Here is a 12,998-nt window from a genome sequence, read left to right as displayed (position 1 = left end):
CCTCACCCCCGTGCACGAATTTCGTGCACTGGGCATCTAGTATATATATATATATTGGGTAAGGATATATATGTACATATACATACAAATCAAATTGCCTTTATTATATTATTCATATTTCTTCATATTTTGTATATTGTTTTTAACCTATGTTAAAGATTAAACATTTAAAAAGGTAAGTAAGTGCATTTCATAACTTTTGTTTCTGTCAATTTCTATTTATATTACTTAGAGACTTACTCTATACAGTTCTATATTGTTACCTTGTGTAAAACTTTTCTGATATTGGGGTCTCACTGGAGACTGAAATTTTTATTAATATAAAATATACTTATTCGACCAATTGTATATATTTAATTTGATTTTTTCTTTTGAATAATTTTGAGGTTTTTGCTTTCATTTTTTAATTATTCATTTTATTCAATATTTAATTGAAATACATCTCTGCATATACATTATAGATGTGTGTATATGTGTATATATAACTAGTATCATACACACACACACAACCTACAAATATATATATATATACATATATACATTTATATAAAACCCTGACTAATACATTAACTTTTCAAAATTATAGAAACAATTAGAATTTTCCTTTCTTTAACAACCATATTTGTAGTATTAAATTTACTTCAATGCTTACCTTCAATCTATAAACTATATATACCTTTATATATTTTTTTAATTTTATTCTTATTCTTGAATTTTATCTTCAGTTTAATCTCTTTATTGATCTCTTTTGTCCATTTATTTCAGGTCTTAAAGCAAACAGTATCTTTTTTTTAGAAGCATAAAGTCCAATACTTTGGTCATAATCTTTTTTTTCCTAAACATATATTGGTTTTGCACCACTATCTTCCTACCTTTAATGATGTAAAAAATTCTATGATTGACAAATTTCATGTCTTCTTCAGTTTTTCTTTTACTTTTTCACTCTTTTTTCTTATACTGTGAAAATATGTAGCAATCATTGTTCTTGATGTTGCTCTGTTCAAATTAAATGTAACTACTCCCAAGTTTGCTATGCACATTTCAGTTATAGTTTTCATTATTCTTTCTGTTGTAGTTATTCTGGGCTCTTATTAAAAAGAGCAATTACCTGCATATACTTTCTAATTTCTGTTTTCTATTTCTAATACCTTCTCTTTTATTATTTTTAGCTCCTGATATTTTAATCTGCATTCAGGTAAATTCCACCTGTTTGTTCTCAATATTACCTCTTTAGTTTGAGGCAGTAATAATTTCATCCTTTAATCCTCCAATATTATTAAATTCTATTACTGCCTTTTCAATTCTATAATATTCTTCATATGCTTCATCTCACTCTTAATTTATTTTCATCTATCTCTTAATCACCTACCATTTCAATTCAAACTATTATGGTCCCACCTTATACATCATCTATTAACTCATAGAATTGATACTTTTAAAGATTTGTTGATAGCTGTAAACATGTATTAACTAAAATTCACTCCTTAAATAAACTATGTTCTCCCCTGCCTTTTACTTGTTTTACTTTTTCTCTATTACTTTTCAGAAATTTCCATAATCCCTTCTGTTCCCTTATTTTTTTTCATTTATTTATCCTTGAATTATAATTATTAATCTAAAATTTAATTTTTAAAAAAATATATTTTATTGAGTTTTTACAGACAGGAAGGAAGAGGGATAGAGAGTTAGAAACATTGATGAGAGAGAAACATCGATCAGCTGCCTCCTGCACACCTCCTACTGGGGATGTGCCCGCAACCAAGGTACATGCCCTTGACTGGAATTGAACCTGGGATCTTTCAGTCCGCAGGCCGACGCTCTATCCACTGAGCCAAACCAGTTAGGGCTAAAATTTAATTTTATTTCATAACAAAACATCAAGCAGAAGCAAACTAAACCAAGAAATACAATGTACTAGTAACTTACTCTCATTCCTTACCTCTCATTGCCTGAGGCAATGTCAGCCCCAAGCCATGTCCAGGATTTCTTAGGATAAGCACTGTGAAGCCCAAGTTTCCCATAAACTCCTGAAAATAAAATAAGCAACATTCAATTAGAAAAATTCTTCAGATGAATTAAGGAGACATGAGTAAAACTCATTATAGAGGTTATTAGGCAAAATATGTGATATAGAAACTACATATAAAGATGTATACCTATCAGAAAAGAATATTTTAGTGCTCTGTTTTTAGCAGGTCAAATATATCTCACATGGACATAAAACTCTCTTGAAAGTTATAGAAAAATGCATGTACATCATATCTAGTAATCCAACAGTTGGGAAATAGAGCACACTAATAGCTAACTAACTAGATTTCCACCATTAAGTGACTCCACACCATTTGCAATTTGGTTGGAAGTTAACTGGTTTTGATATTTTATGTTATACACTAGATTTTCCAAAAGGCAAGAGTAATTTATTATTTCCTAAGGAAAGAGATTTGGTGCTATTAGCTTCCTTTTCAGTGGTTAGACCTCTATTTCTTTACTAATGATATCAAAGAATAGACCTCTAGCTCCATTGTTTCAAAATATAATTTAAGACTCATAAATTAAAGTCTTGCCAAGGTCTTGCTTGATGCAGTCCAGTTTTATCCCTTCAGGTCTTTTCTCTTATATGTTTTACTACATTTTAAAGTTACATGAAGCTCAATTCCTCATATCCTAGTGGTCTAAAAATGTTTTGGGCATGAACCCAAGCAGTAACAAAATTATGGTTATGCATTCATACCGCATGTATACTTATTTAATTAAATATACATATATATGAGTATATTCATATATATTTGAATAGGAGTTCTAATATTTTCTTCAAATATTTTCCAAAGAATTGTCTGCATACCCCTGTATTGGTGTACCCAATTTTGTTGCAAATCATGAATCTTGAACTCTAAAAATCTTATAAATTTTAGCAGAAAATATGAATAAAAGAAACAAACAACAGTGAGGTACAAATAACATGCCTTAAGTTTTCATCTTATGTGAAACAAAAGAGTTTCAAATAATGGAAACTTAACCAACTATTTATATCAATATCCTTAATTTTTTCCATATTCTAATTCAAAGAAAAGCCAGAAGATAATAAAACTAAAATTAGAATTAATGGAAATGTAAAAAGCACTCTGAATTGCAGGATATGTCCTGGAATCAATATTTCATAATAATATTCATATGTATGTAAAAGTTTTAGAAGATACCATCATCATTATTATCATCATTTTAAAATTTTATCTTTTTCACTATTGGTTAAATATGGTAGTCAGAAGAAGAAATATGAAGTAATTTAGAGAAATGTCCAACAACAAAAGATTTTAACAACAACAAAAAAAAAACCAACAGTTTATTTCCTTAAATTTGAATTATTCAAAAAATTTAATGACCAGAAAAGTAGATTTCTTGATTATTCACAATCATCAAAGGTTTACACATTATGGAACTAAGTTACCAAACTTCAAACGATCCTAATATGTTTGTTTCCATTTTACTGAGTCACTGATATTTTATGCAATTAGTAATGTACAGAGTAAGTGAGAAAATACTAGAAATCTGATAAACAGTCTCTTATAGCTCCACCTTAAAACTGAGTTATTGTGTGGCTCTTACATCATGTTATACAAGACCAGTCACAGTTTCTATGATCTCCTGTAGAGCAATTTTAAAATAAGATTTGGTGTTGTGGCAGTATCAAATGGAGAAACTGCCAGTAGTAAATCTTTCTTAGTAATTTATAGATATCTCAGTTTTAAAAAATATATCTTCAGTCACCCTATATTTGACCCCCTCTACTCTTTACTACCTCCCACTCCCATTCCTTCTGGTAATTACCATACTGTTGTATGTGTATATGAGCTTTTGTTTTTCTTATTTGTTCATTTGTTGCTTTCAGTTTTCTATCCCTCATATGAGTGAAATCATATGGTTCTTAACTTGAAATATACAGATCATATGTCATAGAAATGCACACTTGAAACTATGTAATCTTTTTAATCAATGTCATCCAATATATTTAATAAAAATAATTTTAAAATTAAAAATGTAATAAAATATATCAATAATTACATAGTATTTACAATTAATACTATAGACTCTTAGTCTAGATTTTGGTGTCTGGTCATCTGGATATGATTCTAAATTCTGACATTGTCCAGCTATATGGCCTTTTTCATATTGTTCATCATTTGTAAAATGGGCAATTCTTACAGGAGAGCTGGTAAATAAAATAAATATAAATTATCTAAAACAGTGACTGGAATTTAGTAGATATTCCAATATATGAATGGTGCTTTATCACACAAACACACACATATTTCATTTTTAATAAAAGCTTATTTTACTCTTACCAATTGTTCCTGGATCAATATGAATTCCATTGAAACGGTCACAAAAGACTCCCTCTGAGGCTCTAAGGAGAATCAGAAGCTTTTGTTCTTTTTGTAAGGGATTTTCCAAAGTACCTATTTACAAAGAAAAATATATCTTTTAAATGAATTTGAAATTAAAAGAGAGAGAGAGGGCCAAAACCGGTTTGGCTCGGTGGATAGAGCGTCAGCCTGCGGACTAAAAGGTCCCAGGTTCGATTCCGGTCAAGGGCATGTAACTTGGTTGCGGGCACATCCCCAGTGGGAGGTGTGCAGGAGGCAGCTGGTCGATGTTTCTCTCTCATCGATGTTTCTGACTATCTATCACTCTTCCTTCCTCTCTGTAAAAAATCAATAAAATATATTTTAAAAAAAAAAGAGAGAGAGAGAGAGAGAGAGGAAGTTGTGATGTAATTTTGGAAATGCAAAGTAGATGCTATCGAGTAGACTATATGGAGAAGAGCCAATGGTCACATAGTTGAAGTAAGAAAAGGGGGGAAATGAGATGCAGTAAACTCTGAAGTGGTATGGCTAACCATTCAGCAAAAATTCACTTTTTTTTTCCAATTAGGGCAGAGTATATCTTCCTGACCTACTAGTATTTAGACTGGTCATGTGATTTGTTTTGGCCAATAAAATTTGTGTAGAGGTGATAGCAATCCCAGCTCTGAGTTGATGCTTTAAGTTGCTTGGCAAGTTTTGACCATGAAAGGAGTATTCTTTAAATAGTCTCTAGTACCTGACTGAAAAAAAACAAACCTAACAGATCTGAAGAGAACACACAAGCTGGAAGCAATTCCAACTAAGTCTAACATTGATATTTGTTGTGGTGTGTCACTTAGGTTCATGGGTTATTTCTTACACACTGTCACTACAGCAAAATCTGGTTGATGCATGGCTATGACTGGCTACCCAAAAAGCTTTACAGCATTTTAGCATTTAATCTTCACAACAAACCTGAAAAGTATGATTCTTATCTCAATTTTAAATATTCATATAGAATAAGGCTTAGAGGTTAAGGGACTTGACCAAATTTATCCAACTAGTAAGTAACAGAGTCTAAATTTGAACAATAATCTGTTTATGCTAAGTGTCTTATTAAAAAGCAATAAGCTATTTATTTTCTAAGCCTAAATTCTCTTAGCAGCATAATGACACAATCCATTCAGGCTATAATAGACATCAGTTGGGAATAGCTTCTGACATTATACCCTTGGTGTAAACAGTAGAGTTCATCAGTTTTATAATATGAGAATTCTTTGGGGGATTTGCTCAAATAGTGGTACTTAGTATGGACCTAACAAATGTTATTTTCTTCTTGAGAGTACAGAAAATGACACACAAAAAAATCAGTTTTTTCAAGAAGCACCTGATGAAAAGATAGTCTCCAAACTACACACTGGATCAAACGGGTTTATAAAAGACATCTGCTTTGAAATAAGACTTTCCAGTTAGAAATTCTTGAAAATATAACCAAAAGTAAGGTTGCCAAGAACAGTATGAAGTAAATGGTAAGCTTAAAATTGCCCGGTTGTCATTGTGGCTAAGTGGCCTTTCAGGTGGCATAAAGTCATCTTCCCCAGCTGGCACTTCACATATACCTGGTTAACCAAAAGGCTCAATGTGAGTTTGCAGCTTGCTACATACCTATCTTTATAGCCCAGCAGTACAGACATTAGTCTACCAGGGACTGCTGAAGGTAAGACTCAGAAAGGGAAGTAAATCTGCTTAGAGTTGCACAGTAGATCCAGGGGCAAGCAAGGATTAAACTCCACAGCCTGTGTTCCCAATGAGATGCCAAGGCAGCTGCTGTCTATGCAGGTAATGCCAACCCTCAGCTGAGTGACCACCGTACCCTTTTAGCCAACACCAAGCTGTTCCAGAGCAGACAGAAAGCCAGCAGGGGAAGAGGAGAACGTTAAGAAAATGCGTGTGGTGTAGCTCTTATCTTGCGGTTATAAGTCTGTCCAGTGAGCCGTTTTCCAACTGTGATTTCATTTATTTCACGGAGGGTAGTTGAGATTCTTAGGGGAAAAATGGCTTAGCACTAAACAGATACCAGAGAGAAAAAAGTAGGGCAGTTTTTGCCCTAGAGAAATGTATGCAGCGTCCCACAAAAGGAGTTCAGCGTTCCTCTAAAATCAGAGATTGAATCAATTATGCAACTCAAAACGGCAGCATATGTGCAGCTTCCACAGAAAGTCTGGGCAAAATTAGTCAGCCACCCTCACCCCCACCCCAAGATCATGGGGTATCTCAAATCACCACAGTTTGGATTTGTTTTGTGATGTGGAGGAGGGGAAAGGTGCAGGATAGGGACGGAGCAGAAAGAAGGCAAGAGTGGCCTAATAGAAGGGAGATTATATATATAATTTTACAATATATATATATAATTTTACAATATATATATATATATATATATATATATATATATATATATATATATATATAATTTTACAATTAAAATGAAGTGCATCTTAAATTTGTAAAAGCTGGTGAATGGAAAGCCCTGAGGGCTGGCTCCTCATTTTATTCTCAAATATATCAATCAAAGAAAGGTGAGCGCTCTCTCCAGGTGGGCTTTGCTCCAGGTGAGCCACCTCTCACAGAAGGCTCTCAGGATAATACTGTTCCTCTCTGCTTTTTCTTTCTGAAGCTGCCTGGCACTGCTGGAAACTGTAGCAAAAGGCATTTTCAACCTGGACGAATATTAGGTATACTCACAATGGAGGGAAAATCATTGCCATTGTGCTGCAAAGAGGTGCCAGGTGTTTACGCATACATGATTTTATTTAACTCTGACAACCCTGTGATGGATATTGTTGAGGTTTTCATGAGGAAATTGAGGCAAAGAGAGGTTAAGTAACTTAACAGAAATTACACAGCAAATAAGTGGTGAAGCTGGGCTTAGATTTAGTAAGTACCGTGTTGGTCATGTGCAAATAGATGAATAGGAATGAAGTAAAGGGAAGTTACCATTACTTAGTATGATGGTGGGCAATGGAGGGGAACAGAATATGTTCCAGATGCTAAAATCACCTGGGGAGGTGGAAGAAAATACGTTCTGGTATACGACAGATAACCATTATAATGATTTGAGGAATATGCTTCAAATGGATTCCATGAGCTTCAAGGGTAAGAAAAAGGGAAAAGGAGCTTATTTTATTAACTAAACCTTTTTATAAAATCAGAAATAAACATAGTTTGCATGTAAGCCCACTCTCTCAACATGACTCCCCACACCTTGTAACTAAGCCAATCCACACCCAGTCACTCATGATCCCCTCCGCTCTCTCCTCTGCACATGAGCTACCCCAGGCTTTAAGATCCCTCACCTTTGTCCTATCTAAATCAGAATCATCCCTCAAAACTTAGCTTTGCTGTAATTTTTTTCTAAAAACCTTTATGATATTGACTTACATGCCCCTTATGTGGATAAACAAGCTCGTGCCCCTTGCTGCAGTAATTTCCCTTCAAGGAATTTGTCCTAAAGAATGGTATGGAAGGTAGACAGATGAATACTGCCTTACTGCAGTATTATTTATATATATAAAAGCCTAAGCAATTGAACGACCGGAAAACTGGTGGTTATGACACACACTGACCACCAGGGGACAGACTCTCAATGTATAGGATTGGGCTCTCTCCTGTCTGGATCGGGCCTGTGGGGTTTGGGCTGAAACCGGCTATCCAACATCCCCCGAGGGGTCCTGGATTGCGAGAGGGCATAGGCCAGACCGAGGACCACACCAGTACATGAATCCGTGCACCGGGCCTCTAGTCTATTTATAATCACAAACATTTGAAAACGCTTTGAAATAATAAACAATTGGAAACAAGTTTGTTTATTTAGAGCCCTCTTTTTCCCCCATTTCCTGGACATGCTCAATAGATGAGTCACATAAATCCCTAAGCAAGCCCAAACCCACTTCAGATGCCACTCCCTCTGGGACCCTTCCTTGTTAACTAAGTGTGGGTTAAGTGGTCCTCTATGGGCTATCATAGCATAGTGTGTTTTACCCCAATACTTCCACACTGTATCGTGAGTGCCTTTGACCAGACTGCCTCCTTCCTTTCACAGTGAGCTAATCCAGAGCGGTGACTGTGTATTAGCAGCAGAGTTCATTTATTTTATCCCAGAAATGGTGAATTAGGTCATTTTAACCAATTCTCTTGCAGAAAGCAATCAGAAATAAAGAGGAATACTGTACAGTATAAAAGACTCATTTCACCAATCTATATATATATATAAAAGCCTAAGTGACCATTACAACTGAAGGACCGGAATGACTGAAACAACCAAGCGGCCAGTCACTATGATGCGCACTGACCACCAGGGGGCAGACGCTCAATGCAGGAGCTGCCCCCTGGTGGTCAGTGCACTCCACAGCCAACCAACTGTGACCCCTCCCCCTAGCCAGCCCCCCATCAGCCCTGATTGGGAGGGGGGGCCTTACCGGCCAACTTCCCACGGTCCCTCCCCCCGGCCAGCCAGCCTCCCCCCAATAGGCCTCAATCACCAGCCTGGCCAAGGGACCCCACCCAGCACGAATTTGTGCACCAGGCCTCTAGTGTTATAATAATGTTAAGCATGGCTATAACTAGCATCAGCATCATAGCTTCAAAATAAATAAAGCAAAAAATGACAGAATTTCAATGAAGAAATAGATATATCCATAATAACAGTGGTAAATTAAATACAACTGTTTATAAAATAAATAAAAATAAAGTTTTGAATAGTACAACTAGCAAACTTGATATCATGCATAATATTCTTTTCAAGCATTCCACAGACTTTCACAAATATTGATTATATGATGACCTTAAAGCTTAATGATCATATTATGACCCTCTGACCCTATGATTCCAATCCTTTTACTGTATTTAAAATGACTAGAATCATACAGCATATGCTTGCTGACCATTGTTTAGTCAAAGTGCACAACTCCTGTTTAAAAAGGTTTATAAAATAAAGTATTTTAAAATAAAGATTTTTCAATTATTTAGAAATACCATTAAGAAAGTAAAAAGAACAATCAATAGAGTATACAAAGTTATTTGTAATGCATGTAACAAACAAAAAGTACATTCCAAAACATATAAAACTTCAATAAATCAATATAAAACAGATAATCCATCATAAAAGGATAAGAGGATAGCTACTTCACAAAGCAAGATATAAATAAACAGTAAAATTTTAAAACTACTCAATCACTTTAGAAATTAGAGAAATGCAAGTTAAACCAATAATGAGGCTCCACTATATACCTATTGAAATGGATTTGTAGTGTTTAATTCATCTGTGTATTTTGTATTTTTTAAACTTTTCTGTACATGTGTATCATAGTAACAAGTAACAAAATAATAAACATTTGTTAACTGATTATTATGTTCTAAGGACAGTCTTCAATAGGTATTTGCTGATCAAAAAAATGGAAAATGACCAAAATTATATTCATTTTTCTGCTTCTCCATGCCGTTACATTTGTTTATAGCTTTATTAATTAATATTAAAAAACTGCATATATTTAATCTATACTTACCAAATTTTAAGACACATCTCCCTAATAAACTTTTTTGCAGGTCCTGTTCACTAAATCCAAAACAACAGATTGTATCCTATATAATAAAAGCCTAATATGCAAATCGACGGAACAGCAGAATGATGGGCGGAACAACTGGTCACTATGATGCACACTGACCACCAGGGGGCAGACGCTCAATGCAGGAACTACCCCCAGCCCGCAGGACCCAGGCCAGCCAAGGTGGGTGTAAGTAGGGGAGCTCCCCGATCGCCCCACCAGTCACCCCACAGATTGGCCCTGATCACCGGCCAGGCCTAGGGACCCTACCTGTGCACACCATGCCTCTAGTTTCTAAATAATATGTATTTCTGTCCCAAGTTAACTTTGAAATTTAATAAATATCATGATTGCAGATGAATGATAGGTTAAGAAATTACCTCCCAAAGTTTAGTTTTACACATTTTCTCCTGTCCTCAAGAATAGGTTATATGGTGATGACTCTGGAAGTTGAGCTTGTAACTGGAACATAACTATTTTTCTCATGTGTTGCTATAGCTATTTTCCTCAGAGCAGTGATGCCAGAACATTCTTTCTTATCAGACCTAAACTAACAAATAGTGCTGAACCAATTAAAATGTGAAGCATATTTTATTTTGAATTAGCTTTTAATTCTCAATGTGTACCTGAGACCCACTGATTCCTAAAACATCCCTTCCCAATATAATCAATCTCATGTGTGGAGAAAAAAAAGGATGGAATGGCATTTAACCCAAATGGAATAAGAATCTGTTAAAATAATGTCTGGTTCAAGTTTTTATCATCAATGAGGCCTTTCAATTTATCAACAATTGATAGAATATGACGTAAAAGTTAATATAATTTATCAATTCACATGTTTGCAAAAATATATAAAAATTCTTAAAACTTCTTAAGTAAGGTTGAACAAATTCATTTCTGTAAACCTCAGTTTCTGCCACTATAAAATAGGCACAATAGTAGCATCCATTTTTTTGTGTGTGAGAGTTAAATAATTTAGTGCATGTCAATGATACATGGCACAGTGTCTGCATATAATACCTGTTTTTTTTAAATGCTGGGTCTTAGCCCTGGCTGGTGTGGTTCAGTTGGCTGGAATATCGCCATCCTATACACCAAAAGGTGGTAGGTTCAACCCCCAATACAGACTACTGTTTTTCCTCATATTGATGTTTCTCTCTCTCTCTATCTCTCTCTCTCTCAAATCAATTTAATTTTTTTAATGTTGGCTCTCAGTAGTGATAATATTAAAAAAAAACAGTAGTAGTGACAATGAATAAATAAAACATTCCAAAGTTTAATTTGGAAATGAAGAAAAAGAAGGACAATTCTTTTTAGCAAGTAATGTCCTATTCCTAATGTGCTAAAAACTAGACATTTCAAAAGTAAGTATTAGGTGATCACTTATTTGAATGTCCAATCCAAGGAACAGCAAGGAAGACAATTAAATTCTTTTCAAACTCAAGAGTTTGATAACCAGCAAAACAAATTATCCATTCACTCCCTTATTCACCTGTTGGCTTAAAATTATTTAGTTTTTTCATGCAAAAATAACTAAGTTTAACAATTATTTATGCATTATATAATTAACCATTTAGTAATTTGAAAATAATACATTTCTAAGAAATTTTATGTTATTGCAATAGAAGTTCAAGAGTCCAAAATATAGTTTGGGAAACACTAATTTAGAAAATACTAAATTATTAAAGTAAAGATGATTAATGTAAATATGTTTGGTAGTCTAACAAGACAGAAGTAGTTCTTGTATCAATGTTTCACTTTATATATATACTAGAGGCCCAGTACATGAAATTCGGGTACGGGGGAGGGTGTGTCCCTCAGCCCAGCCTGCACCCTCTCCAATTTGGGATCCCTTGAGGGATGTCCGACTGCCCTCTCAAAATCCAGGACTGCTGGCTCCCAACCACTCACCTGCCTGCTTGCCTGATTGCCCCTAACCGCTTCTGCCTGCCAGCCTGATAACCGACTAACCACTCCCCTGACAGCCTGATCAATGCCTAACTGCTCCCTGCTGGCCTGATTGCCCACAACTGCCCTCACCTGAAGGCCTGGTCCCCCCAACTGCCCTCCCTTGCAGGCCTGGTCCCCCCAACTGCCCTCCCCTGAAGGCCTGGTCCCCCCCAACTGCCCTTCCCTGCAGGCCCAGTCACCCCCAACTGCCCTCCCCTACAGGCCTGGTCCCCCTCAACTGCCCTCCCCTGCAGGCCTGATCGCCTACAGCTGCCCTCCCCTGCAGGCCTGGTCCCCACAACTATCCTCCCCTGCAGGCCTAGTCCCCCCAACTGCCCTCCCCTGCAGGCCTGATTCCCCCCAACTTCCCTCCCCTTCAGGCCTGGTCCTCCCCAACTGCCCTCCTCTGCCGGCCTGGTCCCCCCCAACTGCCCTTCCCTGCAGGCCATCTTGTGGTGGCCATCTTGTGTCCACATGGGGGCAACCATCTTTGACCACATGGGGGCAGCCATTTTGTGTTGGAGTGATGGTCAATTTGCATATTACTCTTTTATTAGATAGGAGATATATATATATATAGATATAGATATAGATATAGATATAGATATAGATATATAGATATATAGATATATAGATATATAGATATATAGATATATAGATATATATATAGAGAGAGAGAGAGAGAGAGAGAGAGAGATGGATAATATGTCTGTCAGAGAACTAATATCCATGGGAAAATAAACAGATATTTATATACTTAATCCTTTTTTGAAATATGTATTACTTGACTATTATATACCAGTCTTCTTAGAGACTCACAGAAATGGAATTCAGTGTTTAGTGAAGCTGGAAAAACAAAGCTTTTACACTTTTTCACTTATTATTAAAGAAGTACAATATTTAAAAGTCACATCCCTTTGATGTCAATGTTTGATTTTTTTAGCTAACTAATGATTTGATTGGAGAACTGTCAGTGCAAACAGAAACTGATTTATTAGCTGAAGATACACATTAGCTATTTATAAGCCATTTAGTTTGCAAATATCTATGTACAGTTGTATTTACACATTAAATACGTGGGTATTTTCTAATTGTTGTTAAACTTGAA

The 12,998-nt window shown here is 35.5% G+C and overlaps 1 protein-coding gene across 1 annotated transcript in view; it reads right to left on the bottom strand.

The window, feature by feature from the left end:
• The window catches only part of PKHD1 (PKHD1 ciliary IPT domain containing fibrocystin/polyductin), a gene marked incomplete at both ends in the record, with an annotated part of 416,219 nt that overhangs the window by 127,998 nt on the left and 275,223 nt on the right, over positions 1–12,998 (bottom strand). The window contains 2 exons of the mRNA XM_080665111.1: positions 1,940–2,027; positions 4,341–4,454. Of these exons, the coding sequence (XP_080521237.1) occupies positions 1,940–2,027; positions 4,341–4,454 (202 nt within the window). The remainder of the gene's footprint in view (positions 1–1,939; positions 2,028–4,340; positions 4,455–12,998) is intronic.

The sequence above is a fragment of the Plecotus auritus genome (assembly GCF_963455305.1).
Source record: "Plecotus auritus genome assembly, chromosome: 4".
NCBI lineage: Eukaryota > Metazoa > Chordata > Mammalia > Chiroptera > Vespertilionidae > Plecotus > Plecotus auritus.
This window is presented reverse-complemented; position numbering and strand designations above follow the sequence as displayed.